This window comes from Schistocerca gregaria, chromosome 2 (assembly GCF_023897955.1).
Source record: "Schistocerca gregaria isolate iqSchGreg1 chromosome 2, iqSchGreg1.2, whole genome shotgun sequence".
Taxonomy (NCBI): Eukaryota; Metazoa; Arthropoda; class Insecta; order Orthoptera; family Acrididae; genus Schistocerca; species Schistocerca gregaria.
In genome coordinates this window covers 535,116,171-535,143,273 of record NC_064921.1, presented here as the reverse complement: position 1 = coordinate 535,143,273, position 27,103 = coordinate 535,116,171, and the positions used below count along the sequence as shown (strand labels likewise).

At 40.5% G+C, this 27,103-nt stretch overlaps 1 protein-coding gene across 1 annotated transcript in view; it reads right to left on the bottom strand.

Moving 5' to 3' along the window:
* The window catches only part of LOC126330639 (glucose dehydrogenase [FAD, quinone]-like), a 182,340-nt gene that overhangs the window by 70,308 nt on the left and 84,929 nt on the right, over positions 1-27,103 (bottom strand). The window contains exons 4-5 of the mRNA XM_049996382.1: positions 7,696-7,830; positions 7,494-7,609 (exon numbers count right to left, since the gene is read on the bottom strand). Coding sequence (XP_049852339.1) covers positions 7,494-7,609; positions 7,696-7,830 — 251 coding nt within the window. The remainder of the gene's footprint in view (positions 1-7,493; positions 7,610-7,695; positions 7,831-27,103) is intronic.

Below are 27,103 nucleotides of genomic sequence, written 5' to 3'. Positions count from 1 at the left end.
TAGACGTTCAAAAGAAAAAATTTCTGACATCGCCTTGACTGAAACATCTGCTGTGATAGATGGACAACAAACAAAGAAAGGAAATTTCAGGGAAGGTCAATAACCAACAACCAAAAAGATTCTGAAAACAGGTCCAGCAAAGTCAATATGGATTCATTCTCAAGGTAGTGTGAGTGCTGGCGAAAGGGAGAAACAATTCCAGGGGCAACTTGTCCATTTGAGCACTTGAGGTATGTTGTGACCAGGAGCTCCACCTTGCGATCAATACTGGGCCAGAACGTGTGCTGACGTTACAATATTTTAGTGTGGGAGACTTCCCAATGACCTTTATGTAACAGGTTGATAACCTCCCTAGCCAACATTTCTGGAATCACATCAGGTGGAGGACCCCCTTCCATTGTCAAGAGAATGACATCATCCTACAGGGATGGATCATGACAGAGAGCATAGAAGTTTCACAATGAGTCAGATGCCCAGCCCCGTTGACTGTCAGGCCACCTGTGTTGTATCATGAACACAACTTGCTTAAGCATTGGGTCCATAGCTACTGCTGATGCAGTCCTGGAACTAGTAATTGGGAAATCATCAATAGTCTGTCTTGCTTCTGTGTCAAAAGGAAAACTCAACAGTTCTTCCTGATCAAACAATGGATTGGGCCCCATTAGCAGCCAAGACAATGTGTACTGCAATGTAGGGTGGAAATGGATATCTCAATTATATCTCAAATAAAAAAAAAAAAAATAAGGCCCAATGGTGAAGGCAATGAGTAGCTTTGACAGGTAAAGAAACTGAAGGATGAAACAAGGAAACTAAACATTTATGGCCTGTGACTAAGTGGAATTTTGTACTGTATAAGAATACATGAAATTTCTTTATAGCATAAATGATCACAAGGATTTATTTTTCAACTTGTGAATAGTGCTGCTGAGCTGTGTTGAGTGTTTTGGAGACAAAAGCACTAGGTTGCCCACGTTGGAAAGCTGCAAGGCAAGGCACAGAGCATAATTTGTTTGTAAGCTGCACAAATGCATGTTCACAGGCTGGTGACCACTGGAGAGAAATATTTTCGTGAAGCAACTAGTGCAGGGAGTGAGCCAGAGTGATGGCACCTGGAAGAAACCTGTGACAGTGTGCTATTTTACTAAGAAACACTAGCAGTTCCCATAGATCTATTGGACGAGTCAAAACCATTTTAGCAGCAACATGGTGTTCCAGGGGTCTAACAACTTATCTGGAAAGTTCATGACCCAGATACACAAAAGCACATTGAAAAAATTATGAATTAGTAAGATTATATGTAAAGCCTATGGTTTGCAAAACTGTAAAGACAGAATGGAGGATATGTAAGTGTTCTTCTGTCGTAGTGTCCATCACTACAATATCATCAGGATAGTTGTTGCAGCAAAGAACCTCCACTGTTTCTTCTGTAGTGGTCAATCCAAGGATTGGTTTGCAACAGCTACAATGGCAGCTTGTCTCCATTCTGTGGGTCTTTCAGCTTTTCTCTTCATTTCTTTATAGGTGTTACATCCCACATCTTTCACGATTTGATCCATGTACCTGAGCTGTGGTCTTCCTCTTGGCCTTTTTCCCTCTACATATCCCTCTATGATTGTGTTCAGGAGTCCTTTATGTCTTAATAGATGGCCTGTAAATTGCACTCTTCTTTTAACAATGAAACTCCTGAAGCTTCTCTTCTCACCTGCTCTTTCCAGAACCACTTCATTTGTGACCTTGTCGATACATTTTATTTTGAGCGTCTATAGCACCACATTTCAAAAGAATTTAGCTTCTGATCTTCCTCTTTCCTGAGAGTCCATGTTTCACACCCACAGCATGCCACACTCCACACATATGATTTCAAAAATCTTTTCCTGATTTCAAGGCTGATGCTCTTAGATGTTAATATGTTTTTCTTCTTGTTAAAAGCAGCCTTTGCTTGAGCTATTCTACTTCTCACTTCTGTGTAGCTCCTTCCATCCTTGGTAATATTACTGCACAGATAAGTAAATTTATCAACTCGTTCAAGCAGTTCATTGCCTACATGAACTTGGACTTTCACTTGATCTTTGTCGCATGCCATTACTTTTGTTTTTGCTTTATTAATTCTCATATTATATTCTTCACCCATAACTCTATCCATTATATTCAGTAGGGCTACAAGATCCTCTTCACTTTCAGCCAGGACAGCTATATCATCGGCATATCTTATCATGTCTATTCGTTGGCCATGAATTACTACACCTGTCTGTGAATTTTCCCTTACTTTTTTCAGCGCCTCTTCAATGTATACGTTAAATATAACAGGGGATAGTGTGCAGCCTTGTCGGACACCTTTCCGTATCTGCACCTCTTCTTGTTTTGTCCGTCCACGGGTAACTGCTGTCTCGTTTTTGTACAGATTCCATATAATTTTTCTATCTTTATGGTCTATTCCTACTTTTTTGAGTACCTCAAACATCTTATCCCATTTAACATTATCAAAGGCTTTCTCTACATCTACGAAAGCTATGTATGTTTTCAGGTTCTTATCTAGTCATTTCTCTATTATTAGTTTTAGAGCAAATATGGCTTCTCTGGTTCCTCGATCTTTCCAGAATACAAACTAGTCTTCGGAGAGTGTAGCTTCAACTTTTTGTTCTATGCATTTTAGGATAATTGAGGTTAATATTTTAGAGGCGTGAGTAACTAGGCTGAGTATCCTATAATTTTCACATCTTGTAGCATTTGCCTTCTTTGGAATGGGAATCATAGTGTCCTTCTCAAAGTCTGTAGGAATTGTACCCTGCTCGTACATGTTGAAAACAAGACTATACAACTCCTGATTCAGTTTTGCTCCTCCAGATTTCAGAAATTCGGCTGGGATATTGTCTGTACCAGGCGATTTGCTGTTTTTCAATATTTTCAGAGCTAGTTCAAACTCTTCCTTTAATATAGGTTCACCTATGTTGTGTGCATATACTTCTGTTTCTTCTTCCATGATGTTTTCAAACAGGTTTGGTCCGCTGTACAGTTTTCCTATATATTGTTTCCATCTTCTTGCAGCTTCATCATCGTCATCCAACATATTGCCATTTTCATCCATCACAGTCCTATACTTGTTTCTTCTGTCTCCAAAGCAATGTCTCACACATTTAAAGGCCTTGTCAAAATTTCCCTTGCTCATGTTGTCCTCAACTGAAATACAGAGATCATCAAGGTATTTGTCTCTTGCTTGTTTTGCCTCTCTGTTGATAATATTTTTCAGACTCTTGTATTTCTCTTGGTCTTCCTTCTTCACAGAATTTTTTAATTTCCTTCTTTCTTCCATCATATTTAGTAGGTCATTAGTGATCCATTCCTTCCTTTTCTCTGTCCTTTCTTTTCCTATTATTTCTTCTGCTGCTTCTAAAATACCAGTTTTTATTTTTTCCCAGCTGCTTTGGATGTCATTGCAGGCCCTGTGTATTTGTTTTCTTGTCTGTTTCTAGTTGATAGTGCTTCAGTGTATTTTCGTTTTTCAGGTTTGTCAAATCCCATTTACACGTACTTCTTTTTTTTACTGTTCCTGAATTTTAGTTCAGTCTTCATCATAACGAGTATGTCGTCACTTTCCACATCACAGCCTGGATATGATCTGCTGTCCTTAACTTGGTTTTTAAATCTTTGCTTCACTAATATGAAGTCAATTTGATATCTGTTTATGTCACCAGGCGTTTTCCAAGTATATCTTCTTCTTGGATGATGATTAAGGAAGGTATCTGTAATGCAAAGTTTATTTCTTTGGCAGAATTCTACAAGTTTATCCCCTCTTTCATTTCTTAATCCTTATCCAAAATTCCCTGCCACATCCTCTTCTTTACCTTCTCCAATAATGGCATTCATATCTTCCATGATGACAAGGTTTTCAGCTCCTTTAATTCTGCCAATTACTTCTTCAAGGTGGTCATACATCATGTCGATTTCATCATCCTCGTGCCTCGTAGTTGGCATGTATACTTGGATTATGATTGTGTCTCTTGGTTTAGTTTCCAATCGGACATAAATTATCCTCTCACTATGTTGAACAAATCCTTTTACTCTTAACCCCATCTCTTTATTGAGGATAATTCCCACTCCTGCAATCCCGGGATTGTCTTGTGCTGTTCCAGTGTGTATGATTCTGTAATCCCCTGACCAAAAGTCACCAGTATTTGGCCATCTCATTTCTGAGACTCCCAGTACATCAATATACATTCGTTTCATTTCCATTTTCCATTTTACCACATTTAAGAAGTGAGTTGACATTCCATGTTGCTATCCTTCTTACATTAATGCTTTTGGATTTTGGTATCTCTTTAGTTGTCCCTGCCTGGAGATCCGAATGGGGCACTATTTTACCTCCGGAGAATTTAACCAAAGAGCTTTCCATCATAAGCTGTTGACACTTGGGATACCCACCCGGGTCTTTAATGGAGTGGTTTCCCGTTGCTTTCTCCATTCTATGCCATTGGCCACCTTGTGGCTCCTCCGCCTTTAGGAGCAGTTTTCCACCCCAAGGGCAAGAGAGTGCCCTTCCTACTAGCCACTCATCCACCCTCCTAGAAGGTCGTTGGCAATTGATAGAAGGTAATCTCCTTATCCCGGGAGATATTCGGCACAGTAGAAGTATAGGTTGGAAATGGAAGACCCCTAGCCCTTGAAACCTAATAGCATCAGGGTCGGAAAAGAACAAGAGTTGGCCACGGGTGGCCAAATAGGAAAGATAAAAGTGAGGAGCCTGGCATAACGAAGTGGAAGCAATGCCAGGACTAGGCTCAGAACCCCGTGGTCGCCAGCCACGTACTCCCTTTTAGTTGCTCCAAAAAGTATTGGCAAATAGCTGGGACATTAGCCACCCCAAACATTAAACATTGATATTGATAAGGACCAAAACACATGTCGCAACAAGCAATTATTTTCGTATTTCACTAATGGAACATGCAGGTAGGCCCCAGCTAAGTAAATCCTGCAAAAGAATTGATCCCCAGCTAAGTAAATCCTGCAAAAGAATTGATCCCCAGCCAGTTTTGCAAGTAATTCATCAGTTCAAGGCACAGTAAGTGTCAGTAACAGACTGTGCATTGATGATAACTTTAAAGTCTCTGCAAAGTCAGAGCTGACCCAACAGTTTTTTGACAACCACCAATGAAGTAATTGCACTCACTTATTAAAAGTGGTGAATGATGCCTAGTGATGTCAACCGATCCAGTTCAGACTTAACTTGTTCACATAAGGACACAGGTAAGGATCACACCCAGCAATAACACAGCTGAGCTGAAGGTTTAAGTGTGATGTGGACTGTGAAGTTTTTCATACACCCTAATCCCTCAAAAACAAATCCAAAAATTCAGAACACAACGAACCTAAGTCTTGATAAGGAATATGATCTGACAGTAGATGTACAGTGTCAGTAACAGAAAAGTCAAAAGAAACGAAAGCATCTAACCAAACAAATTCTCACTATGAGGATTATTAACAACCAAATATGTGATAGAATGGATGACAGATTTCTCAGTCTTGGCAACAGTAAATGATCAAGAACAGGAATATGTTATGTACTGTAGTTTAACAGATGGCATTTGACAGAAATCAATGGTATGGAGGCCAGCTTTGTATACATCTGAGAGCTGAGGAGTGAAACTGTCCACTTGCAGGGATTATGGTTTATTCGGCATAAACACTTCAATAAAGAGCTTATTCTGATCTGTAGACAATAATGAAACAGAATCAATGTCAAAGTCCATTTGTTCTGAGGAAGGCTGAGAACAACAAACTGATGCAATGCAGCTTTTCTTGTGATAGTCGTGGCACAACACCCACTGCCTGGAGCATGTAGCTGTCTCATGTTGCACAAAATAAGAGGGACGTGACAGAAGTGCTGCATTGTGACCTTGTTGGTGCCAATGAGGCTGTCAATTGTGGCCAGGTTTCCTGGTTTACATAGCATCAACATCCTCTATACTCAGTGAGCCCATTGCTATGCACAGATGTGGCTCACTATCAATGACTGAGACACCCCTCAAACTTCGATTTGGTTGGCCGCAGCACGGGAGACTTAAATGGAGTGAACAATGTTTAGGGCACATCCTTACAGTGGAGGGCACTCTGGTGAGCTTCCTTATCAAGTACCAGACAGATGATCATATTTCTAACTATGGAGACTGCATAATATTATTTGGAAGTTTTAGTAATAATGGCTCAAAACCTGTAGTTCTGCTGCCCAAGCCCAGTAAGACTGATGTGACTGCTTGCGGCACTAGTAAACTTCTATGTGAGTGGCAATGACATGTGTTCACTTGCAATGATAAGAACATAACAGATGACACATTTCATGAAAGCAACGTGGAGTTGATTCCCATAAAGGGGCCAATTGACGCAACAACTGGTACATGCAAGGAGAAATCCACGATAAAAACAAAGCCTTAGAAGTGTCCTAAATACAACAAAGTGGTGGCAGAGCCATTTTTCATAAGCTTCTCAATCTTGAACAGTGTCACTGTAAGACAGAAATAGCAACAGGTGCACCTAGCAGTCACCATAGCCATGAGTTTTTTCGATGCAGCTGTAATATTAGTTGTTGCTGGTGGAGAAGTGATTAAGTACCACCTCCATGGAGAAGTTCCATGAAAAAACAGTGAGTCAAGATGAGCACACAAAAGTTCTCCTCAGTGCCAGGTGTTCTAACTCCAGACAATAAAATTCATGGTTGTATGAAACCATCGACTATTTATTTGGTCACAGCATGACAGTTTAAACATAGGTAATACAATACCATTTAGTGACATGTACAAGACTGCTGGCTAGAGCTGGTGCACAGTAATATAAAGTACATTTGCCTTCCAGGAGCCACTGTCTATCAGCTGCAGGTGACTGAGTCACCATTCACAGTCAGCAGCCTCTGATGAGGGGCTGGAGCAGTCAAATGGCACGATATTCACATATGTGTCACACTTGCTGCAGTAGTGGTGATGTGTGAGTTATTATTGTAAGCACTCAGCCAGTGCTCTGTGACACTGTGCATCAATCTGATGGCACTCACTGCTTCTAACCACAACTATTCAGTGCACATAGAGTCAGGGTTTCCTCTACTGTCAGTATGAAAACTGTTCTTTCCTGGATCTGACACTGTGTTCTGCATTCCCCCATATATTATTCCCCCTTCCATCCAAATTCCTCTCTTTCACTAATGCTCCATTACTTCTGTCATTTATTTTATAATGTAGTTAAAACTAGTCCTAATTTTTTCACCACTAGTGAAAGACACCTACCTGTCTCCCCTCTCCTTCCATGCAACACCTTCCTTTTCTCTTTCCCTTTAAGTTACAATCCTCACACTCCATATTCATCTGTCTGGATAAATATTAATAAATATGTAGTGTCACTGTGTGTGTGTGTGTGTGTGTGTGTGTGTGTGTGTGTGTGTGTGTGTGTGTGTGTGGGTGGGTGGGTGTGTGTGTGTGGGTGGGTGGCCATTTCCACAATATCTATTATACCTTTGTCGCAATGGCATTTGTGATGACTTGTAGGTTTCGAGAACACTGACTGATGTATGCTCTGGCTGTACTGCATTTCCTTCCATGGTCAGTAGTTGTTTGTGTCAGCATAAAACCTGGATGTAAATCATATTCAGTTTCTATAAACTTTTCTTTGATATGTGACATATTAAAACAATGAAATCGGTGAAGGTTGAAATACCTGTAGCTTCTTCCTGATTGAGATCTCTTACTAAATAACCCAGTTCTTTTCCAGCTTCCAGAAATGCTTTTGCAAAGGTACTGGCAAATTTAAGATCCTCTACAGGTAAGCGACCAAATATGGAATGATACTGAGCTGTAAAATAATCAAATAAAATAAAAGATGACTAAAATCAGATGATCAGTATAAGCCTTTCAATGAAAGTCATTTCAACAGCACATTAATATTTCATTCTAAAGTAAAAAGTGAGGGATACTTAAATAATTTATAAAAATAACTTGAAAGTCACATATCCACAAACCCACAATGAAAGGGAGAGAGAGTGATACAGAGGAAAAGGGAGAGGGGGATGAGCATGTGAAAGTTTATAAAAGGGAATCACAAAATGACAAAAAGTCATGGAGAAAAAGATCAACCAGCTAGTTAAATAATTCTTTTTCATTGGCACGTCACTTTCAAATAATACCTGACATTTCAGGTTAAGATAACAACTTAAAAACTGAATGTCAACAAATTCATACGTACAAGTTACTTTCACAAGGACTTATACATTGTGTATAATGATAATTTACATGTATATAACTTGCAAATAAGTTAGTTGATACAGTCCAAATTATGTTACACTACTCATTCACATCTTCTAACTATAATCTGATTAAGGTTACTTGACAACTAATGCCTGTCATTTGCTACTACAGTGTTGCCACATCGGCTGCTGGTTACCGCTTGATTATAGGTGACAGCCAAACACAATGGTTCACTTCACAAATCCTGTTATTGCGTGAATCAGATCTATGTTGGAAGTGTCATCCACAAGGTATGAATAAATGCAAGATTCTCTGTTGACAGCTGGATATTAAGTGAACTGTGGCAGACTATGGGTTTCGTAGCCCTGAATTTAAACTCATGTCCTACCTTAACCACGTCGTGGCAAGCAATGTATCTGAGAAAATGGGGATCAACAATCTGTGGCAAAACTAAAATCACAATCACTTTATTCATCGTGATTAAAGCCAACCTCTACAAGCAAACACAAGACAGAAAAATTTAAGTTTCACCACTAAATGCTAACTATACTTTCTCACTATCACTGGTAACCTGAAATTGTCCTCACATTGGCTACACAAGCTGCTGAATTTCCAACCAATGAGCAGTCATGGTTGGTACTTGATTGCAAATTATAGAGAACAAAGGCAGATACCAAATGGAAAATGAAGGGCAGGAAGAAAAATAAGACTAAATCAAAAAAGCCAACACAGTTATGAAAATGGTACAGAAAATTATTATAAATAAATAAAATTAAAATTAAACCAATTAACTGAATAAAAATAGTAATCAGAGTCATTTGATTAGATTTAGAAATAAAAAATATTGCTGCTTTCAATGAGATTCGAACCCAGGACCATTTACATCTCAGGTTTAAATGCTGACCACTGCGCTATACCACTAAGTGGTGACTGAATGTTATACAGGGTGTTTATAATTGAATCTCAGGGTTTTAATGCTTTATGATATTTATTACATTAAACTTACAGTTATAAATGATATGTCAAATGAAAGAGCAACTCGAACATTTGTGTTAGGCACCAGTGTGTATGCGCAGCGCACGATATTTCCACCGCAATCCGCTAGACAGTGGTAGTAGCGAAAATGGCGACTAGTGAATAGAAAGCGTTTTGTGCTTTGCAGTTTGCAAAGACCGAAATGTGTAGTTACTGTGCAACATACGTTCGGCTGAAGTTAGGTTGTGTGATAATAACATTCGTAGATGGTATCATCAATTTAAAGATACTGGGTGCCTTTGTAAAGGGAAGAGCATAGGAGGACCAAGAGTTAGTGAAGAGACTGTTGAGTGAGTGAGAGAGTTGTTCACTTGTAGCCGAAAGAAATCAGTCCAGAAGACTAGTCATGAATTACAAGTTCTTGTGTTGGCTGTTTGGAAAGTTTTAAGAAAATGTATACAACTACGTCCTTACCGTTTACAGTTATTACAGGCTCTAAAGCCGGCAGACCATGGATTAAGTGCAAACTTTGCAAATGAAATGTTGTTTCATGACAATGAAAATTTTCTGGTTCATGTTGTCTTCAGTGATGAATTGACCTTTCACTTAAGTGGACATGTTAACCCTTACAATGTGCACATCTGGGGCTCACAAAATCCTCACAAGGTGGTACAAATACAACAAGAGTCCCCTAAAATGCCGTATCCTGGCGGAAAGTTTGAGGGCCTTTCGTTTTTGGTGAACTTACTGTAACGGCACTTCTTACCTTGATACACTAGAGCAATAGCTCTTCCCTCAGTTGGAAGAAGAGGAGCCAGAGAACTTCATTTTCCAGAAAGATGGTGCATCACCTCACTGGCATAGCAAAGTAAGGGGTTTGTTCAACTTCACTGTACCCAAGTGCTGGATAGGCTGCAAGGGGCCCAATGACAGGGCTTGGTTTGCATGGCCTCCACCTTCACCCGACCTAACGTCATGTGATTTTTTTCCTTTGGGGCTTCATCAAGGATCATGTGTACGTGCCTCCACTACCAGCAGACCTGCCTGAATTAAGAAACTGGACTGAAGCAGCTGTTGCTACAATCACTGAAGACACACTTATCAATGTTTGAGAATTACTCAGCTATAGACTTGATATGTGCCATGGAACAAATGGTGCTCACATTGAACATTTATAAGGGTCTTGGTAAAACTGTTTGAGCTGCTCTTTCATTTGACATATCATTTATAACTTATATAATAAATAATTATATAATAAATATTATAAAGCATTAAAACCCCAATATTCATTTATAAACACCCTGTATTTATGACTCTGGGGACCCATTTGCAGCACGGACTTGTAGCCTTCAAAAATTCTGCTTCACACAACATTGTGTGAAGCTTATCTAGTGCAATTCAATATCTGCAATTATATGTGTGTGCGTGTGTGTGTTTGTGTTGTTTTTGTTGCATTTATCATGTGTGATGAAATACAAAATAAAAGGGCCAGATCCAGGATTCAGGGTCCAACCAAAGCATGAAAGAAAGCCAGACAAGGAATTGGAAGTGCACTGACCAACTGTTGTGGTAGTTTGGCAACAGCAAACGGTTCAGACATGAAGTTGGATGCTCTGACTGGAGGAAAACAGCTCCAACACATTAAGTGTTAACTACCAAGAAATTTTAATTGGACAATAGTCATACATTATGCATGTGTCCTTTCAGCTGACATTAAGACCACAATTTACTCATGCCACTCATGAAAGATGATTAGTAGAAGGGCATGCAGAAAATTAGTGCCTCTGTATCTTTTATGTGAAAACTCTTATGGCTTTTTAAATAAAGCAAATATTATTAACATTATGCATCTTTATTCTCCATGTCTATGTATTTTTTTCTCAAAATAGTCACCCTGGGGATGAACACGTTTCACCCAAGGAAGCACCCCTTTGTTGATACTATCACTGTAGAATGTTTGTCTTTGTTGATGGGGCCACAACCTCACCTCTGCCTGCCCACTTCATCACTCACTATCAAAGTGAAGTCTTAAAAGGTGTTCCTTAAGTTTTGGGAACATATGAAAATCAGATTGAACCAAGTCAGGACTGCATGGAGAATGATCGATGACAATGAATCCAAGGCAACCGATTGTTGCAGACGTTACAGCACTCACGTGTTGTCTGGTAATGGCACAGTAAAGAAGAGAGTGTCCATTTGTGGATAAACTATGTGGATTTGAAACTTGATTACAGCATGCTGTTTCTCACAAATCAACATAGTTACGTTCACACCAACATGATATGTGCTACAATTCAGAGTCCTATCATGGCAGAGGGCTGCAAATATGCTGACAGGAAGAATAAAGTTGTATAATGTTAATGGCATTAAGAGATTTGACGCAACAAATTTGGGGGAATTATTTATAGGATGCCCTCATGTTTTCCATTGCAGATCTTTGGCATACCACTTCCTGGTAAAAAAAAAAACAGTATACTGAAAGAGAGTATTGTAGAGTGATGGAGGTGTTTTATTATTCAATTATGTTACATTTTTACCAACTTCTATGTTAGGCTATCCAAATTAGCATATACTGTATAGTATGTATTACTTAAAAATTACAATTTAATTGCCTTTTCTCTAAAAAAAATTATGTGAGATTGAGTTATATCATCAATGAAGGAAAAGACAGATTGCCTCACACCACAAAGAAGACACGTCAAGTTGCAGACAGGCACAATTAAAAGACACTCACGTGTAGCATTTGGCCACAGCCTTCATCAGTAAAAGAAGCACACTTCACGCACACACGACTGCCAACTCCAGAATCTCGGGCCACAAGGCATTCCGGCCTGAGACTCTGAAGTTGGTGGTCGTGTGTGTGTGAGGTGGCTTGCTTGTGCGTGTGTGTGTGTGTGTGTGTGTGTGTGTGAGAGAGAGAGAGAGAGAGAGAGAGAGAGAGAGAGAGAGAGAGAGAGAGAGAGAAGGGGGGGGGGGGGGGGGGGAGAGAGAGAGACAGAGTATATTTTAATTGTTTCTGTCAGCAACTTGACATATCTTCTTTGCAGTAGGTGGCAATCTGTCTTTTCCTACATTGTCGATATTCCTACCTGGTGTTTCCATTGTTTGCTTGGATTGAGTTATCTTTTTTTATTGCTTAGGAAATTAATTTTACAGCTTGATTTTCTGTTAGATAAAATTGTTTCATACTTTTTTAAATTATTTCTTATGACAAGTAAGTTATGACTGGCTCTTGTTCCATTATCATTGATTTAGCTATTGTTATAATTTTTGTTAATCTGCATAACACAATGGTAAATTACTCAGATTTTGCAGTTAAAGTCACCAACTCGTTAATTAATTTTGACAAGGAATCCTGTCATTGTTATTTTTGTTATTATTATTATTGTTATTATTGCTTTTATTACTCCTTTTCTGAAGTTAGAAAATGATGTCAACATTGTATGTATTTGCTCCCTAGACAACAGTCCTATAGCAAAGGAATAAGTGTGTGTGTGTGTGTGTGTGTGTGTGTGTGTGTGTGTGTGTGTGTGTGTGTGCGTATGCAGCTACAAAGCACCTGCTAATTACACAACCAATAAAGTCATCAACTATGTTTAATGTTACATTATTATTTGCCATATTTAAACAAAATTCTTACTGTTCATTTGATTTATATTAAATATCAGGTTATTGCATATTAACAAATTGTAAACATTTGCTCCTCTACCAGAAACTCTGATGTTTTATTTGTGTTTACAATGTTGAAGTCAACAAAAAATAATTTTTTCCCAGGAATTGACTGGAAAGTCATCTATATACAAGGCGATTCTTATAAACATTTAAAAACATCCAAAGTGACATAGATGATGCAGAGACAAGTAATTTTGTATAAGATGCATGGGCTGCAAATATTGGGATATATCCCAAAAGTGGATGACAAATATTGCACATGTGGCATCACCAGATGACATACCTCAAAGCTCACGCAGCAGTTGTGTCTATTGGTCTGCCACATCACATCAGCCCAGTCCAGATCAAGTATTCACATATGTGTGGCTATGGATCCACCTGCACAACTTTAGCACGTGGAGATCAGGGTTTGTGTCGTTCGTGTGGTAGGCAGTATTTTTTTCCACTGTGTTAGACAACTGTGTGTGTTCACATTGAAGTAAGACTTATTATTTTATTTACTGGCCTTGCTGTGTTCAATTTTTTATGAAGAGGAAAACCCATGTTCGCATTTGTGTTTGCCACTCTTCCACTGTCTTTGTGACTGATGCTTTGTATACCGTGGAAAGACAAGTAGAGCTAACTACTGTTAGAAAGAAACAAAAATAATTAATTATTTCAGACTTTCTTTAAATAGGCAAAATTTAAATTGTTCTAATCTCATATTTTGAACAATATAAATTGAATGACCATAACCGTAATTCATTCATTTTGTTTGTTTTGTTTCCTATGATTTCCCAAATTTTACACTTTTTTGGTTCAGTCTGATGAAACGTGTAAAAAAGGGTTTTACTGTATGCATTTTGAGTTCTCTGACAGATTCACTCATTTTGGAGAAAGTTCAGCAGATCTATTCACATTTTTCACAGTAAACAAATTCCTGGATGGAGTGGAGCAGACGTAGTTTTAAGTCTCTTTATATTTTTTTCTTGGGCAACTCCAGTGGCAAAGATCTGCACTTCCATGGGTAATGATCTGAACATTCTCAGGGTAATGTTCAGAAAGCTATATCTTGTTTCAAACAATTGACAGGTTAGTACGTTAATGCTCTCCTAGTTGCAGGTGTTATGGTCATGTATAAGATACCTCTTGTTGAAGGAATCTATATTTTCCTTAATGCGAAGGAGGCACAAACATACATAATGGCTATGAACAGCTATTATTCAAAATTTTGTTAATTTTTGCCTGCAGTGCTCCTGTTTTCTACCTGATGTTATGACCTTATTACTTTTTTATAGCAATAATACTTTCTTGCAGCCTGCAGACTGGCTCCTTACTAACAGGTCATAGGTAATATGGTTGTGAAACAACAACGAGGTACTGATCTGTTATTACATGTTTCAATTTTCTAAGGAGGTATATGACTCATGACAGTTTGCCACACACATGTGCAGAGTGGTCTTACCAAGTGACTTTGCTGCCCAGCGTAAACCCCAGAAGTTTCACAATCCTTGCACAGTTTAGGTATACTTTGTCATCAGTCACATTGGAGAATCTCAGATCTGAATATAATAACAAAACAAACTCTTGATACAGTTTTGGACTGGTTTGAGCTAACCAACTCCTGTATAATCCCTATAAAACTCAACAAGTCCTAATGTGAAAGTCTAATGAAATAGGAAATAAGTCAGTAAAACTTTTAGGTTTTTACACTGACTCCAGACTGTGCTGGGAAGAATATATCAAACTCATATGTAAAAAAAAAAAAAAAAAACTCGAGTGACATACCTCATTTTGAAACTAAGTGATTTAGTGAGCTTGGAGTACCTGAGGGTGACATATTTTGGAGTATTTCAGCCATGTATGTCATATGGTCTGATTGTAGGGGACATTCCCATCACAACAAGAATATTTTAAAAATACAAAAAAAGTCCTATATATATAATGTGTGAAACAGGACACATGGAGCACTCACATCCTCTTTTTCCAGGCTCAGAATACTAACAATTGTATACTTATATGTCTCTGTCCTCTAGATTAAAAATAATATTTCAAAATTTGCTGCTAGCTGAGAAGCTCATGAACACAACACCAAGGCAAGGGCTAATTTATATATACCAGGTCACAGGAGAGCAAAAACAGAAAATTCTCAGAAAGTGAACCCACTCAAAATTTTCAACAAATTACCAGTCTATGTTCAGTCTATGGGTCTAAAAAGTTTTAAAATTGAATGCTGGCTACCAGATCACCCATTTTACCATATTAAAGAACTCTTTGAAATGCCTGAGGAGAACGTGCAACAAATTTTCACATAGTCTACTGTATCATTACGCGGTACGTTTATGCTCTGTATAATTATGTTTCTTTGTTCTGTATAATTATGTCCTGTATACTCTATCTAATTATTACTGCACAGTATCTGTACTATACTACTTCATAGTATGGACACTAGCTCTTAGAAATCTTCCTGTGACGTATATTATTATTGTTGTGCTTAATATGTATACTACAGTTAATTGATATCAGTTTATGTTTTTGCTATACAGCCACATGTATTACTAAAACCTGTATTATACAACAATGATGAAGCCTGTTTCATTGTAAAATAATCAATGGTGAATAAAAATTCCACATATCAGTTTTTACATTTTTTTCTCTATTGATTTTGATTTTCTTTATAACAAACCATTCTTTTGTCACATCAAATGAATCATCTGCTTTTTCTTGGGCCTTGCTGGCATTGTTGTCTTCTGAGTGTAAAAAGTTGTGTCATCCACAAATTTCAAGAACTATCCATGAGAGCTTACATCATTTACAACAACTAGGAACAGGAGGGGGCCCATTACTGATCCTTGTGGCGTGCACTATTCAGTCTTCTGTTCACATGATAGCATTCCTTGACTGAAACAATCTGCCTTCTGTTTTCCAGATTTGAGGGTTGCCAGAACAGTGCGTCCAACTCCATACTGACTGGGCTTATTTAGGAGCAGCTTCCACCGTACTGTTGTTGTTGTTGTTGTTGTTGTGGTCTTCAGCCCTGGGACTGGTTTGAAGCAGCTCTCCATGCTACTCTATAGTATGCAAGTTCTTCATCTCCCAGTACATACTGCAACCTACATCTTTCTGAATCTGCTTAGTGTATTCATCTCTTGGTCTCCCTCTATGATTTTTACCCTCCACGCTGCCGTCCAAACTAAATTGGTGATCCCTTGATGAGTCAGAACATATCCTACCAACCGATCTCTTCTTTTGGTCACGTTGTGCCACAAACTCTTCTTCCCAATTCCATTCACTACCTCATCATCAGTTATGTGGTCTACCCATCTAATCTTCAGCATTCTTCTGTAGCACCACATTTCGAAAACTTCTATTCTCTTCCCATGCAAACTATTTACCATCCACGTTTAACTTCCATACATGGCTACACTCCATACAAATACTTTCAGAAACAACTTCCTTACACTTAAATCTATACTCGATGTCAACAAATTTTATATCCTCTCTACTTCGATCATCATCAGTTATTTTGTTCCCCAAATAGCAAAATTCCTTTACTGGTTTAAAAGCCTCATTTCCTAATCAAATTCCCTCAGCATCACCCGACTTAATTCAACTACATTCCATTATCATCATTTTGCTTTTCTTGATGTTCATCTTATATCCACTTTTCAAGACACTGTCCATTCCATTCAACTGCTCTTCCAAGTCCTTTACTGACTCTGACATAATTACAATGTCATCGGCGAACCTCAAAGTTTTTATTTCTTCACCATGGGTTTTAATACCTACAACAAATTTTTCTTTTGTTTCCTTTACTGCTTGCTCAATATACAGATTGAATAACATCGGGGAGAGGCTACAACCCTGTCTCACTCCTTTCCCAACCACTGCTTCCCTTTCATGCCCCTCGACTCTTATGACTGCCATCTGGTTTCTGTACAAATTGTAAATAGCCTTTCACTCCCTGTATTTTACCCCAGCCACCTTCAGAATTTGAAAGAGATTGTTCCAATCAACATTGTCAAAAGCTTTCTCTAAGTCTACAAATGCTAGAAATGTAGGTTTGCCTTTCCTTAATCTATTTTCTAAGATAAGTCGTAGGGTCAGTATTGCCTCACGTGTTCTGACATTTCTACAGAATCCATACTGATCTTCCCCGAGGTTGGCTTCTACCAGTTTGTAAAGAATTCATGTTAGTATTTGGAGCCGTGACTTATTAAGCTGATAGTTCGGTAATTTTCACATCTGTCAACACCTGCTTTCTTTGGGATTGGAATTATTATATTTTTCTTGAAGTCTGAGGGTATTTCGCTTGTCTCATACATCTTGCTCACCAGATGGTAGAGTTTTGTCAGGACTGGCTCTCCCAAGGCTGTCAGTAGTTCTAATGGAATGTTGTCTACTACCGGGGCCTTGTTTCGACTTAGGTCTTTCAGTGTTCTGTCAAACTCTTCATGCAGTATCATATCTCCCATTTCATCTTCATCTACATCCTCTTCCATTTCCATAATATTGTCCTCAAGAACCTCGCCCTTGTATAGACCCTCTATATACTCCTTCCACTTTTCTGATTTCCCTTCTTTGCTTAGAACTGGGTTCCAATCTGAGCTCTTGATATTCATGCAAGTGGTTCTCGTTTCTCCAAAGGTCTCTTTCATTTTCCTGTAGCCTGTATCTATCTTACCCCTAGTGAGATAAGCCTATAAATCCTTACATTTGTCCTCTAACCATCTCTGCTTAGCTATTTTGCACTTCCTGTCAATAATTCATTTACTGCATTTTTATTTTTTCTCCTTTCATCAATTAAATTCAATATCTCTTCTTTTACCCAGGGATTTCTATTAGCCCTCATCTTTTTACCTACTTGATTCTCTGCTGCCTTCACGATTTCATCTCTCCAAGCTACCCATTCTTCTTCCACTGTATTTCTTTCCGCCATTCCTGTCAATTGCTCCCTTATGCTCTCCCTGAAACTCTGTAAAACCTCTCTTTCTGTCAGTTTATCCAGGTCCTATCTCCTTGAATTCACAACTTTTTGCAGATTCTTCAGTTTTAACCTACAGGCCATAAACCAATAGATTGTGGTCAGAATCCACATCTGCCCCTGGAAATGTCTTACAATATAAAACCTGGTTCCTAAATCTCTGCCTTATCATTATATAATCTATCTGATACCCTCTAGTATCTCCAGGCTTCTTCCACGTATACAACCTTCTTTCATGATTCTTGAACCAAGGGTTAGCTATGATTAAATTATGTTCTGTGCAAAATTCTACCAGGCGGCTTCCTCTTTCATTTCTTATCCCCAATCCATATTCACCTACTATGTTTCCTTCTCTTCCTTTCCCTACTATCGAATTCCAGTCGCCCATGACTATTAAATTTTCATCTCCCTTCACTATCTCAATAATTTCTTTTATCTCATCATACATTTCATCAATTTCTTCGTCATCTGCAGAGCTAGTTGGCATATAAACTTGTACTACTGCAGTAGGCGTGGGCTTCAAGTCTATCTTGGCCACAATAATGCGTTTACTATGCTGTTTGTAATAGCTTACCCGCACTCCTATTTTTTTATTCATTATTAAACCTACTCCTGCATTATCCCTATTTGATTTTGTATTTATAACCTGTAATCACCTGACCAAAAGTCTTGTTCCTCTTGCCCCCAAATGTCACTAATTCCCACTATATCTAACTTTAACTTATCCATTTCCCTTTTTAAATTTTCTAACTTACCAGCCCGATTAAGGGACTGACATTCCACGCTCCGATCTATGGAACTCCAGTTTCCTTTCTCCTGATGACGATGTCCTCTTGAGTAGTCCCCGCCCGTATATCCGAAGGGGGACTCTGGAATATTTTACCCAAAAGGATGCCATCATCATTTAACCATACAGTAAAGCTGCATGCCCTCAGGAAAAATTATCTTACTAAGGTCACGAAATTCACAGCTAAAGATAGATAGATAGATTGATTGATTGATTGATTGAGGGGGGGTTATGGGACTAAATGGTAAGACCACCAGTCCCACAATTCCAAAGCTACCCAAGAAAGAGAGGGGGTCCCCTAAAAGTGGACGAATCGAGTCAGAGGAGTCAAACTATAAAATGAGGAAGTAAAAACACTCACAGTAGAATGCATAAAATTGTAGACCAAAACTAAAAACTGGGAAAACAGAGGAATAACGCAGTGGTCTTTGCATGGGCGAGTGGTCATGAGTCCCAGACTGAGCAAACATGAAGAGAGTCACCAACCACAACTACCCTGCCTCTGTTCCAGGAGTAAAGCAAAACCTTATAACTGAAAATAGAAACCACTTTAATGGAGGAAACTGAGGACCAGTTAAACCACCCATGAATTGCCTACTAATATTAAAAATAGGGACTCTAGAAGACTATACTTAGTATGAAAGGCCAAAAGAAGGAACATTCCACCAATATATGGGACACTGTCAGTCTGGCTCTACAACCGCAGTCTGGGGTTGGCTCATTACACAAGAGAAAACAATGGGTGAGCCTGGTATGACCAAAGCATAGACGGCGTATGACAGTGGACTCCTTCTGAGAGGAGCGGAAGGAAGAGCACCAAACCACAGTAGTCTCCTTGATTGTGTACCAGATGTCATTCCACTTTTGGGCAAAGAGAGATTTGTTGTAGATCAACGTATATGGCATCATCAAAGAGAAGGAAGTAAGTGCCAAATGATCAGGCAGTTCATTCCGTGAGATGCCCATATGACTTGGGACCCACAAAAAGACAACTGAGCATGCAACACAGCCAAGGGCAGAGAGAAGGTCATGGATAGCAGAGACCAAAAGGTGACTAGAGTAGCATCTGTCGATAGCCTTACCAGAAGTCACACTGATATGGGAGAACCCAATAAAACCAGAAGTTAATCATCTTCTTGAGCAGTTGACAAAGTATGTTTATCAGGATAATAGGGCGGTAGCTGTCAAGAGGCATTGGGTCCTTTCCAGGCTTAAGGATGGGGATAACTATACTGTATTGCCATTGCGAGGGAAGGCACCCATGAGCCAAATGCGGTTGAAGACCCTGAGTAGATATTGCCTCTGGGGAACGTCCAAGTGTTGGATCATCTGGTTGTGGACAGAATCTGGACCTGCGGTCATGTCATCTGAAGAAGTAAGAGACTGCAAGAATTCTCATTCAGTGAAGGGTTCATTATAGGATTCAGCTTGGCAGGGGTCTGGAGGGGGTATGTTCAACTCAGAATTTCTGGCAGGGAAAGGTAGCATGATAGGAAGAGGACACCAATGCTGTCACAAAGTGCGTCACGAGGTATTCTGCAAGGACCAATGGGTCAGTACACAGAGCATTCTGGAGGATAAGACCCTGGACAGTTGATTGTCAGTGGCAGCCCAGAAGGCTATGGAGCTCAGCTCCATCTGCGACAAAGAGTCATACATTCCCAGGGAGGAAACATAGCACTCCCAGCATTCTTTTTTTTTTTTACTCTTCTTAATAAGGTAGCGAGCCTTGGCATGGAAACCTAGGAGGTTGGTCGGCGAAGGGTGTCGTTTAAATTTCTGTAGCTCCCATTGGTGGTCCTGGACAGCAACTGCTACATCCTTGGCTCATCACGGTACCAGTTGACAATGAGGGACATCTGTGAATATGGGGATAGCAGTGCCAGCAGCACAAAGAACAGTGACAGAGATGTACTGCACGGCCGCATCAATGCAATTTTAGAAAGATGTGTCAAATCACACAGCAGACATATATAAAGGCCAATTGGCTCTGCAGAATCCCAAATGTGGGGGCTTGTCTGCCTGGTGGCAGCCAGGAGATGATCAAACCACCAGGGAGAGGTCACTTTCACAAAGATCATCATGGGCTGACCAATGTAGGGAAGCCACGAGAACAGGGGAGGAGATGATGAGATCGATAACAGTAAAGGTGCATGAACAGCATAGAAGTGATGGGGAATAATTACTGAGGAGACACAAATCAAAGTCTATAATAGTTTGCTCAATTAGAAGACCCCTACCCATAGAAGTAGCACTCCCCCAAGGGGAGTCCCCAAGAAGGGAGATATGGGGCTGGGAGTTGCTGTGTTAAGGTAGACAGTTCAGTTTAAGGAAGTGGCCTAACAGGAGGGAGGTAGACACTGCAAACAATGATTGCTGCGGTTGTATGTACTCTAACTGCTATTGCTTCCAGGTTGGTATGTAGGGGGATCCAGTCACTATTGATATTCGGACGAACCAAAGGGAAGACTCTCCAGATGCTATCCTGGGGACAGCACAGTTCTGAAAGAACACTTGTTTCTCATGAAATATTGGAAAGTGGTCATCATAGAAGTGCGTTTCTTGAAGAGCAAGACAGAATGCAGAATAATAGGAAACAAGTCGTCGTATTTCCCATGGGTGACCATAATATCCATTGCTGTTCCACAGGATTACTGTGTGGCAAGAGTCCAGGTTGGACACAAAGAAGCTGAGAGGAGGTCATGTCACTTGGTCAGTGGTCTTAACTGACAAGGATGGGGTGACATCCATAATAAGATGTTGGACTCAGTTTGTGAGGGGACAGATGGGACCTCCAGTGTCACTGGGAAGAGGGCAGGGCTCAGACGGTGGCCAGGCTTCTGCTAGATCCAGAACTGAAAGAGAGTGAGCAACCTTGGGGCATACATACAGTGTGTCTCATGGCTGAGTTGTGGTAGTAAGCTGCCGGCCTGAGAGATGTCAGGGGGAGGGGTCCCAGGTGGGAGCCCTATCACCACCAGGTGCCGAAGAAGAAGGGCATTTGTTCAGTCGGGGGAGGAGGGGGAGGGGAGTGGTTCCCAGAATGGAGGGCATGGGAACTGCAGGGGAGGGGGAGGGGAGAGTGGTATGGGGCTGAGGCAAGGAAGAGTTAGGAGGGGGAAAGGATGTAACAGAGGCAAAAGTTGAAGGAAGTGTCAATGGATGGAGACAGTCATATTTTTGGCAAAGCCTCAGTATTAGATAGGTGACCCAGGGACTTGTACTCTTGGATTTTCTTTTCTCTCTTGTGAGCTGAGCAATCTGGTAAGCAAGGAGAATGGTGGTCATGACAATTGACACACTAAGGTGGTGGAACACAGGGGCTCCCCTCATGGAGTGGGTGTTCACAATCACCACACAAGGGGTCCATCATACAGTGGGAAGACATATATATGCCCAAAATGCAAGCACCGAAAGTACTTCATAGGTGGTGGAAAGTACGGCGTCTTGTCACATCAAAAGCACATAACGTTGACCTTCTCTGGGAGCAATATCTTCCTCAAAAGTCAGAATAAAGACACCGATATTGGTGTAGTTGTTTTTATGATCCTTCAGCACATATTGAACAAAATGAGTGCCTTGTCTCTCCAGATTAGCCCAGAGTTCCTCATCAGTTTCCAGGTCCCTAGGAAAAATCACTCCCTGTACCATTTTAGAGACAGGTAGGGGGTCACAGACACTGAGACAGTGTCAAGATGATCACAACCATGAAGTGCTGCAGACTGTGTGGCAAAAGAAGCTTTGATCAACAAGGAGCCTGACTGCATCTTACTGAGAGACCCCACTTCACAAAACTTGTCCTTGATATTCTCCACAAAAAACAATGGCTTCCTGGCAGTGAATGTGTCTCTGTATGCTGCCAGGTCACACAAAGCAGCATTCAATGATCCTTTACCATTCAAAGAGACAATCATTTGAGGATGGCCAGATTTATGCAGCTTGATACGTTTCATGCATCAAGCATACACCCTGATACCACCCACTCCAATCAGGGGTCTCCCCATGGGTGCCTCCCAGGCATAGCAACAGCCACCTGGCATGACAACCATTGCCGGGAGCTCTCATGCTCTAGGGAGATTAGCAATCACTTCTTGCCATACATGGGGAGGGAACAGCTCAGGTATCAGTAGTGATATCCCTGTGCTGCCAGGGGTACATGACAGCCCAACCACATGGACTGGCTACAAATGTTGGTGGCATAGTGTGGAGGAGCATGGCTACAGTGGGGAAGGAAGAGGGGAAGGATGGGGGGGGGGGGGGGGAGGGGAATCCGTGCCACAGACACTAGGGAGAGAATTCTTCCCCAAATGGCTCACTCTAAAAACTGGAAATTTATAAGTGAAGGTCAACCCCCAAGAAGAGACCTAAATACCATAAAGAAGACAGGAGGAACAAAACTGGAAGCAATACAGGGAACCAGGTGGATTGCCAGGTCGACATAAATCAGAACACTGAGAGAGGGGAAGGAAGGGACACCAGGGAAAGAGAGAGGATAAAGAGGGAGGGGTACAGTGGAGGAAGTGCAGCCAAGGAAGGTAGAATGGACTGTAACTATGAGCTCCCTGGGGACCTGCTAAAGATTCTTTTTCTTCAAAACTGTACTTTATCCTAGCAACCAGATCTAGTGCTGCTACTGTTGTAGATGTACCTTTCTGGAAATCATGGTGTGTGTCCGAGAAGAGTTCACTAATTTCAGACTAATTTGAGATTTGGTCTTTCACTACAGCCTCAATGACTTTAGCAAAGACTTTAATTATTAATATTGGTCTGAAGCTTTGCTACTATGCCTGGGTTACACTTTAGATTTTACAGTATTTATTATCTCTCTCTTTTTTCCCTTCAGTTAATTTATTACAGCAGCTTCAGGATCTATATTCACACCAGGGATTGCACTTATAGTTTTTCTCACAGTGTCAATAAAATAATTATTGATGTCATCTGGGCTACACAGGCTTAATGGAGGGATGCATTGATTGGGTTTCAGGTTGCATTAAATGGGATTGTGGACACCTTAAATGAATCTGTCAATGCTTTTCTTTTTGGCTCCTTCTATATCCTTTCTATAGAATCTTTTTCCCTGTAAATGTCTGATGCAAAACTTTTCCTTTGCACTGGGATCAATTACTGTTTTGTATAATGCATTTTAATTTTTTCACTTCACTCGTATATCATCCTTTATCTTTCACCATACTTTGTTTGGGTTGTAACATGTTTGTAGGACATTTTCCCATCTTATGTGGATGCATATAATAAAATTTGGTTTTGATGGTCTCAAAAAACTCTTCAAATGCATCGACCATTGCTGTTTGCTGTAATCAGGGTTACCACTCTACTGCTGATGGTGCTGTCTGAAAAGTACTTAATGTGTCCTTATTGATGACCCTTTTTGTGAACACACAACTAAAATGCCAGGAAGCTATTGGCTGATTATTAGCTCTTTTTGTATAAATTTCCATGACCTATGCTCTGTGGTCATAGATCACTATGTCAAATACAGTCGTTGGATAATAACAAAAATTTAAATTTGTGATCACAGTGTGAAGACAGACATCATTTCTGATTGATAAATGGTTTGCTACCAACAGTCTGTAACTGGTCACTATGTTCATAAATTCTGTCTCCTTAGTACTCCTTACATTGAAATACCCATACAATGCAATTTTTGATTTCAAGCATGCCAAGTAGCATAGGCAAAATTCCATTTGGATGAGAAAATTTTTGAACTTGTCATTCGGAGAATGGAATACTGAGGCAACAATTGTATTAAGATATAACAACTCCTGAGCATCCAATTCTAAATAATAGTGATGCGTTCAATGCCAACACTGGACAGAAGAATGGCACATGTTGCCTTTCAGCTGAGTCTCAGTTCTGCATACATATCATGAAAGACAGGCCCAAAAGTGAAGGAGTCAAGAAGAACAGAGGTGCCAGATTGCATTTGTCATCCTCATACAGGTCCAGCAATGACACAGTGTTATGGGGTGCCATTTGGTACAGAAAACAAGCACCTCTGGTTTGCATAATTGGTCATTTGGACAGTAGCTGTTACATTTCTGACATGTCAAGGTGCGAGGCTACGCCATGTCTTTGAAGAGTACATGATGTTATTGCCAACAACAAATGCCAGTGTAGTCCTGCCATACCTTGATACAGAGGGGTTTTGATGTTGCCCTGGTCAGCACATTCAGCAGATCTCTCACTCATTGAAAGCTTCTGGTCACTGCATCACCACTAGTCAGTCATAATGATTTATGAATTCTGGCATAGAGTAAAAGTAGTATGGTATGTCATCCAAGCTCAGTTTGCTCTGTGCCTAGCTGGATTAGATCTAGTGATGTCAGATGTGGCAGCTCTCTGTACTAAATTTCACATCATGTGTACTCCTAAATTACCTTCTTTCTACTGTAATTTAATTGGATAGATAAAAAAATAGAGATTTCCATCTGATGCAGTCTGCAACAATGAGTCTTTCTTTCTCATCCTGTACGGTAAGTCTCCCCTGACCCACAGTTCTGGGTGCCTCTAACAAAATCTACCCATTTTTCTAGACCTCTCCAGTCCTTTTTCTTCACCCCTTTTCCTTCCCCTTCAACCCTTCTACCTAAAGGATGAGCCACTGGCTCCAAAAGCTTTTTATAATTTTTTTTTTTTATGTGTGTGTTCCGCCACCATTTGATGAATAGATTCTTTATCTATCCAGTTAAGTTATTTTGTCAAAAATTGACTGTCTTCTTTCTACTGTATTATATATGCACAAGATAAAAATTTTGTCATTTGCTATCCTTTCTGGTGTCAACTTTAATAGCCACCATTGTAGGAGAGATAGTTTAGAGAACTAATTTATTTTGCACATGTCAGTGGTAACTAATGTGGCTGCTGAGGTAGGAAATAGTATTTTTAAATATTGGTGAAGCCAATAACTGCAGAGTGGGTGAGCATCAATGTGTGTGTAGTTGTTTACAGCACCCGGAAATGGACCCAACCGAGACGTTGGATGTCTAGCTGAGGGCATAGATAATTAGTCAAGTCCGGAGAGCAAACCAAAACTGAAATTCTAGACATAGCAATATCTGGAACCAAGGAACACTGGGTAGAAGGAACAATATGAGAAAGTATTCGAAACACAACTGAAGTCTGGGCCTCTGTGCTGCTAGCTTTATAGTATGGCTGTGGGCACCGATAGGTCGGCACATGGGGTGTGACCTGCACCTAGTGCTGAGATACCTAGTGCTGAGATGGTGAAAGCAGCATTCGCAAATATTTGGATTGCTGCCTAGCAGTTGTCATCTAGATCCATGCATTCTGGTAGGTTTTTGAACTCATCAGGTGGAGGTACCATATCCCTCTGACATGGGACCTAGGGCCTGGAGTTCCCATTACCATGTTTCAGCAGGTGAAGTGGTGGCACAGTTAGTGTCCTGACAGAGGAGCCTGCTGGATGGGAGAAGGAACGTGGGCTGTCTGAAATGCACAGGGGAACATCAGTATGGGAGACAACTGTTGAGGGGATGGATGCTGTGGTGAGTTTGCATCCTCCAAACCCACATCCATGGGAACTGCTGACGGTGCTCTGGAGCACAAACAGTACCCATGTGGTTGAGAGGTTACGAGGGTGGGCATTCCAACTCCGAGTGGCCCACTGAGGTGGTGCAAACAGTAAGTGGGGACGAAGCTGACTAGTGAGCCAATGCTCCAAACCCCAAGGAGTATCAACTGAAATAGGCACGGTATATGGGTGGCCACCATCCACGAAGGTTTTGGAACACGCCCAGACTGCTGAGCCTGGGGGTATCATCCAGTGTGTCACATACAGGGTTCTAAAGGATGTGGTGCCATGAAGTGGAAGAGAGTATGTACCTGTTGCCCATGGAGGAGCTCCACCAGGTTGCAATCATGCAGAGGTGTGGTCCTGTAGTTGCTCAGAAACATTGTGACCGCCACTGCGATGGTGGATGTGCCCACTGCTTTCAATATTTGCTGTTTAAACATATGCACCATCTGCTCCACTTAGCTATTGGAGGCTGGGTGAAAAGGTGGGCTAAAAAGTTGTTTAATGCCATTGGCACTGCAGAACTGTTCAAGGGTCATCATGGTGAATTGGGACCTATTGTTGGACACAAGGGTGCAGGGAAACCCTTCGATGGTGAGAATCTGGGTAAGTGTATTGAGTGTGATGGTTTTACTGGTGCACATCATGTTAACCATATAAAGTTAGCTGGAATAAGCATCCATGACAATGAGCCACACAGAGCCCAGAATGGGACCACCAAAGCCCAGACAAATGCGGTCCTAGGGGCAGTGGAGAGTGAGCCAGGGGCGAAAGACTGAGGAGCAGCAGCCTGATGTTGAGCACATGGAGAACAGCTGCACACCATGGCCTCCACATCTTTGTCAGACCTGGCTGGTAGGCATGCCACCTGACAAGGGCTTTCAAACATGACATATCCTAATCCCACACTGGAGGAGTTCCAAGATATGAGG